At 35.7% G+C, this 7,512-nt stretch overlaps 1 protein-coding gene across 7 annotated transcripts in view; it reads right to left on the bottom strand.

Annotated features, from left to right (window-relative positions):
• XRN1 (5'-3' exoribonuclease 1) overlaps positions 1-7,512 on the bottom strand; it is a 40,011-nt gene that overhangs the window by 1,094 nt on the left and 31,405 nt on the right. For 4 of the 7 annotated variants that reach the window (XM_083868841.1, XM_083868842.1, XM_083868843.1 and 1 more), the window contains 2 exons: positions 6,670-6,821; positions 3,465-6,468 (listed from right to left, as the gene is read on the bottom strand). In XM_083868841.1, the coding sequence (XP_083724967.1) occupies positions 6,178-6,468; positions 6,670-6,821 (443 nt within the window). In that variant the 3' untranslated portion in view covers positions 3,465-6,177. Of the gene's footprint in view, positions 1-2; positions 150-2,352; positions 2,521-3,464; positions 6,469-6,669; positions 6,822-7,512 lie in introns of those variants that run through there. The other 3 variants (XR_014590815.1, XR_014590816.1, XR_014590817.1) reach the window with 3 other exon arrangements.

The raw sequence follows: 7,512 nt of genomic DNA, 5'->3' as shown, positions 1-7,512 counted from the left end.
ACCTCAGCAGCCATGTCCTGTACTTCTGCATCTTCTCTGCTGAAATCCTCAGTTTATTTCTCTCTGGAAAGCATGGCTGGTCTTATTTTTTACTGGGTTATCAAACCAAAGGAAGGAGTGGTGGCACTCCAGGGACCTGTACAACAATGCTGTAGCAAAGGAAAGAGTTACTAAGTAAAAGTAAACAAATGGCAGAACATCTGGATCATGAAGATCCTATACTGCTAGCAGGGACAGCAAAACCTCTATCATGAGTAATTTATATTGAATATTTCTAAGCAATGTCATCACACTCAGCATGTTTCAGTCAGCAAGAAATGCACTTGATATGATGATTCCAAGCAAGAGACCTTGAGAGATGGAACAGCTACAAACCCAGCAGACCTAATTCCCAGAAAGAAAACATGATCTGATAGTGTCAACTATCTTGATATTTTCTAGGACCAGATTATTAAATACAATTTCCAAATTACCTGTATTTTGAATAGTTAATTTGCCTTTTTCTTTTTTTTTTTTTTTAATTAAATAAAGTATTCTGGGGTGCATTTCTGTTGTGTGACTGATACACTGGAGCATCTTAATTCACCCAAAGCTTCCAGTATGAATCAAACTTGCCACCGGCTCTGCTAACAGGATTCCACACACTGAAATCTTGTAGAGTAAGACCTAAAATTTGTAATGCATGGGGTTTTTTTCTTCTCTTCCTTAGCAGCTTTTTCTGTCAAGGTGCATCTATCCTCCTACTCTCTCGTCAAACTGTGAGGAGTTTGAGGAAACAGTAGACCCACTTACTTAGCTCTAGCTTTTTAACAAGTTCTAACATTATGAAAGCATTGACCTGGGGCTCTTCATCAATTGGCACATCAACAAGAAAGAGCTCACTAATTCCTGTTGCTCCATTGGCTGGTGCAGCCCACATCCATCATTCATTAAGATTCACTTGAAAACTTAACAGATGTACCAAAATGAAAATTATGATCTTCACACAAATGTTGCTGCAATAATTTACCATATGACCCTTTCTCATCAGTTCCTCCTATACTCCTGCCAGAAGTTACCACTCTCCTTGCGGTCAACAGACAGAACCACATGCAGTGACATCACTTGATGAATCATGATAGATTTGTGGGTCATTTGAGCTTTAGGCAGCCATGGGATGTTTCTTAGGGAGTTCCATTCTTGCTAAATCATCCCACCCTCACACTACAAACAGCAGTTCTTGGGGCTCCATGATGAACTATTATGAAAGATAACACAGGGAGAGTGCCAATCAGATTAATTCCTTGATAAGGTTCATAAGGTGGCAACACAGTTTGGCAGGACCCAGAGAGAGCAAGTAATAGGAGACTGGTTATTACAGGATTATCACTAGAGTATTGCACATCAAATCTGTGCCCACATTCAAGAGGTTTTGCACTGCACCTGAGGCACAGAGAGCACTCTTCCTGTCAGCTCTGCCACACAAGTAAACTTTGACAGGAAATGAGGTGGACTTTAGGACAATCAAGTTGTAACCAAGAATTTATCTACCAAAACAAGGGAAAACTGTACTTAATGTACTGTACTTAATAATGAAACATTAACAGAATACTTACTCTGTTTATGTTTCATTATTTGCCTGTCATTTTTATTTGGCCTAAGGAATATCTGCATTTGGAGAAGAGCAATGTATATTATCAAGAGAGTGTTGATCATCCTCTGGAATTATTGTGTGGCCTGAAAATGACGTAACTATGAATAATATTAAGAAAATGAGTGATTGAGTACCTATATATATGTGTGTGTGTGTAAATGTATATGATGAATGGTCATGTGTACCTAGAAAATTCAGGGCTGAATAACTCTTTAAAAGAACATTTATTTCAAGTCTAGAAATTAACAACAACAACAAAAAATTAAAAAGACAGAAAAATGGCCATCAATGAGGCTTAATTAGAACAAGAGAATGGCTATACTAGAAGCTAAATGGATGAAAAAGCACTTAAGAACTGATGTTTCAGTAAGACCTAACCATTAAAAATAACTGCAATTACACAAGATACAGGACTAAGTGTGATTATCAACTTTCATAAAGCACTGCCAATGCACAGATGGCTTTACTGACCAAGTTTTACCTGAAAAAGTTTCAATGAAAAATGTTTCTGTCCTTTCAAATAATAGGAATCAAGTTTTCTATATGCACTGGATGGCATTGTGACCATTCCTTTGATTTGTATGGTATTTCAAAGCAGAAATGAAACAGGAAATTTGTAAATTATAGAAAAATAAGAGTAAACACCCACTCAAATATTAACAGCAATAAGGAACTGTTGTTGGAATCATGGATTCTTTTAACAAAGAACAGCCACTTACCTCATATCATCAGATTCTTCAAAACATTTATCAGTTACAGTCTCAATATTCAAGGGTCCTCATGCACCTGAATTTGAATTCTTTTGGCCAAGAGTGTGTATTCAGACTGCCCTTATGCCCTTGATGTCACTGTGTCCCCTTTCCAGATACAGAAAGAGAAGAACATAACTGTCTCTCAATAGTAAGGAAGGCTGATTATGGAATACATAAGGAGATCACATTGTAAATAGAATTTAAAAACATCCTTACTGTAAGTAACAATTACTTCTTTGAGATTCCTCACTGTTGGGGTCGTCTAAATAGTAGTTTAGATCACCTCAATTAAATTGAACAAAAGTCTTGTAATTTTTGAATGGGAGTGCTCATACAAGATTTACTCTGCAATAACTGATATATTTTTAAGTTATCCCATCATTTAATTTGCTTGAATTCTCTTCAGTGCTATATATTGAGATGGCAGAACTCACCATCAGGGTAACAGCAGTTAAGATTTCATTGCATTTGAAAGCAGTTTATGAAATGCAAGATTTTATCTTGGTGTCTTTAAGTTGGGCAACATGACCTGAACTGTTTACACCAACCAGACTTGTTCAATAGAGAGAGACCAAGTTGCATACATAGTTACACCAAGTTGCAGCAGCTGGTCATGCTAAGAATTCACTCCATTCTTTATGCTGGTTGCTTTAAACAAGCAACTTCACACTAAAATGTGTAAGAAAGACATTAACATTCTGCTTCTCAGCCACCAGCTGGTTCTCCACCTCATTAACAATCACTAGGACTGAGCTTGCTGGAAAATAATCTTTTTGACTTTTCTATGGGGTTCATTTTTTAAAATCTAATTGGTGACAAGGCCAAAAAAATTTTGGAAGATCAGTATCATGCTAAATGCTTTTAATTGCAAGGTGACCAACAGCGTTTTGGAAAAAATAACTTTGTATTTTGATCTCGGTTACAGTTGAAAGCCATAAAGAAACAGTCTGGAGGGCAGGTCCTGCATCTGAGAATCACAGAAACTGAGTTTCATGAGATTTAATTCATATAGTAAACTTCTGGGTTGGAGCATACACAAGTTCCCATGTAGCATTTGGAAATAAAACAGTGAAAATAGGTAATGTTTCTTGTTTCAATATTTAATCCAAGCAGACACAGACACAGTTTATAAAATTACTCTATTGCATTAGAGTTCTATATAGCATTTAAGTTTTATGAATGTTTTTCCTTCAGTGTAGCATATATTCATATTCCAAAATATCTTTGCACAGTCTTTGTGCAACTACATGCTAAAAATCTGCAAATGCACACTTAACACTAAACAGCACAAAAAATACATTCTGTATCCATTCATATGCAAATTTAAAACATTTCACTTGGCAGATAAACAATGAAAAGTTATTTTAAAAAAATCAGAAACTACAAAAATGCGCACATAAAAGTCTTCCCTTTTGGATTTTTAGTAAAATACTGCTCTGTATAAGATCTAATGAAAAACTCCAGTGCTTAGAAAATACTTTATATCTATGGGAAAAAGAAATGCTTAAATTTGTATCTGTATGAGTTAAACATAATGACCTGGTTAAAATATAAAAATGAAATCAAAGGGGACAAAGATCAATGCAGATGTCACATCTACCAGGACATGTAAAACTGTAATTAACTGGGCACCAGGCAGTCACTTTCATAGAATAGAAAAACTAAAAATCAGGTTCTAATACAATATGCAGCAGCTACAGAATAAAGGGTTTAATCACCTAAATATACTACACATAGCAATTCCACTTGAAGAGGGACCAGAAATCTTAGTTTGAAGTAGAATAATTAATAAAAATTGCTGTGTTCACTGGTACATATGAGTATAGCATCCTCCATAGCTTGCTTTCTCAAAAATCTCCATAAATTGGCTGTATAGACACATCAAAATTCTGTGATCCAAGAGCCAACATCGCCTCATCTCTGCCACGGCAATTTTCAAACAGGTATTTTCTCTTATGATCAGATCATCCAGATAGATACAGTGGACTAATTAAATGTCACATAACCACTGGTAAAATATTGGCATGGCAGCATAATATCAGTCTTATGTTGCTAATAAGAATAAAAGAACCAAAAAATACAACTTTCCCTTCACAGAATATGGCTTTGAATCTCTTGAGACTAGATCACTATTAAGAGAACAACAAAATCAATGTAATTTTAGACTATATGTAAACTATTCCACAGGTTTTGTGATACTAAGTAAAATAAAATTTCTCAATCTTGTTTTTACCTCTGTGATCCTTTTATAGGGCTTGCTGCTATTCTACAAATACTGCTGAGACAACAACTGTTTTAGGGAAATGAAAATTTAAAAAACACTATAGCACAGTAATAGTGTGAAACTTCATATTACACCAAAAAATGGAGGCAAAAAACCAAATGAAAAAGTCTAAGGACTTGCAGATCCAGAATGAAACCTGTTCAGAAGCAATAAAATCAATCAATCAAGTTTGCTTTATTTCTGGTTCCTGGGCCTTAGAAGAAAAATACTTCTTTTTCTAAAACAGATGAAAAATGAAATTTAATGAATGCCAGTAAGCAGCACCAACAGAGGTTTTCAAATTTTTTCTTAGACTAAAAATTTCATATTAATGTCCATAAGAATGGTACATGTGGGTTAAAAACAGCACAAAGACCTTCTTTTTTTCCTATATGAACAAAGAATCCCATGGTTCTGTCCAAAAATTCAAGTCAGATTTTTGTCTGAATATTCTTGAAGAAAATAGCAACATTTCCTGATAATTTAATTTTGCAACACAGAAATTCTCTCACAAACTAAAAAAATAAATATTAAAAAGTCACTAGTACCAAAAAATAACCTACTATAGAGAAGGTTTCAGGACACAGACTATTAGAGGAAGAAACGGACTCTAAGTAAACATATCTTTGACAGTGATCCAGCAAAATGGGGCGTCTTTAAGCTCTGGCCATTTTTATAGTTTAGAAAAAAATCAGGATATCACAGGCATTAGGAGGCTATGCACACCTTTAGTAGATAACTTTGTTATTTTATCATCAGAAAACAGTTACATTGGTAGATTAAAAAAAGTTAAATGCACTTGACCAAAGGGGCCTCTGCTTTGTGAATATTTTTTTTTACTCAATACATCCTATAAATTAATTTCCTGGAACAGATTGTGCAAGAGCAACCACTTTTTGCCACTCCAGTACCAGACACAAAATAATACCTATGTTCTGAAAGTTCTAAAGCTGTTGCCCTCTAGTACAAAACCTAACAGTTTGTGCTTAGAGTGGATTTGGCAATTTCTTTGTAGTCAGCTTTTACTTACACTGATTCAACTCAGATGGACCTGGAGTGCCAATACAAAAGCTGCATTTAAATAATTTTTACTTTCTGTCTTATTACACTATTTAAAATCAAGCTAGAGTACAAAATGTCACGCTGAACACTGTTAGATGCCCAACTTATTACTGTTCCACATTCCTTCCAAAAAGCACATCCAACCTGAGTTAAGGTTGCCACTGTTATTGCTGCTTACCCGATATTGTCTGTAAGCCACTGTGTAGAAACCTAGGCACAAGGGATGGCATGGCAACCCTAACTTAGTATTTCCTGGCTTTTGGTAATTTAAGTGAAAATAAAATAAAGTTTTAACATAATTTTTATGGTTTTAATGACAACCTGAAAATCATAGCAAATAAAATGTACTTCCTTCTATACTATACTTAAAGTGGCTGGTCTTTTTCATAGAGATTTCTGATTTTTTTAAATGATAGAACATAGCAGTGGGGAAAGAGTTCAAGATAAAATACACCTAGCTACCAGGTTTATTCTGAAGATTTTGGTGCGCCAAAATTGACAGCCAGTTTTCTTGGCTTTCGCTTGCTGGAAGTGTTTGGTGTTGATTTGTTATGAGGAACACTTGGAGTAGCCACATTGTCTTGAAATGAAACAGTGGATTGAGCAGCTTGAGGAGATTTTAAAGGAGCTGAAGAACTATCTTGCTGAATGTGGTCAGAAGACATTGGCTGTTCATTCTTTAGTGGTGCAGCTTGAGGGGAACTCTGAAACTCCTTGAGTTCATTTTTTTTCTTGCTAGCAGCCCTTTTTTTAGTTACCTTTAAATTAAATAAATATTATTTAACAGAATGCATTCTCAAAAAACTGCAAATATTCCACTTCCAGAAAACATGCATACATATCTTAACAATAATTTTCTAATACTAAATAGTACTTCACATTGGGGGTGTTTCTGTATTCATCTTGTAGTCACATTTTTTTACAAAAACACCATATTAAGACAAACTTGCTGCTCTTACCTGCAGAGGTATAAACTGGTTGTGAGAACCAACTGGTATAGTTCCTGCAACAGACACATTTCCTGGATAGGAGCCAGGATAATAATGCTTAGGCACTGGAGTTCCCCAGGACACTGGACCAAACATGTGAGATGACGGAGGCATCATATTAGCTACAAAAACAAGAAGCTTTTAGGTCTCTCCTCAAAACAAAGATACCAATTCCTCAAAAGCCCAGGATTACCCCAACTACATCTGTCTGCATGTTGTTCTTCTTTCCAGCAAAGCCTCACATGCTTCATTTTTACCTCAAAATAGCTAAGTATTTATTTATTATCAAAAGCCCTCAAACAAACAGACTTACACCTAGATGACAGCACAACTGAGAACACTGAAGTCATGGTATCTGCATTCCAGAGTGCACATAATGTGGTATCTCCCCATCCACAGATGAGCCAACTGTATTAGCAGAAAGCTGCAAGCTTAGGCCATCATTTTGGAACACAGCAACAACAGAGAAACTCCATGGAAAAGAGATTTAGCAGCTGCTGTGTGAGTTTCTAGGATGCTACAACAGTGCTGACTCATTAATTCCTATCTGTGAGTGGGAACATCAGTAGAATACAACACAACTGGGAGTCAAATACAGCACCAGGACTTTTAGCAATTTTTGGGGGGTTACTTACCATGCTCATGTTTGGCAGAGTACAAGAGGATTGTGATGTGGCACTTCAGTGAAAGTTGGTTATAGACAAATAAAAACAGCATTGCATGGAGAAACATTAACTAAATGGGATGGGGGGGGAAAAATCCATGTTAAAAATCAAGGAAGCTATTTCTTACAAATTCTGGACTGAGACTATC

The sequence above is a fragment of the Zosterops lateralis genome, assembly GCF_965231275.1.
Source record: "Zosterops lateralis genome assembly, chromosome: 10".
Lineage (NCBI taxonomy): Eukaryota > Metazoa > Chordata > Aves > Passeriformes > Zosteropidae > Zosterops > Zosterops lateralis.
Note: the sequence above shows the minus strand (reverse complement) of the source record. Positions and strands in the feature narration are given on the sequence as shown.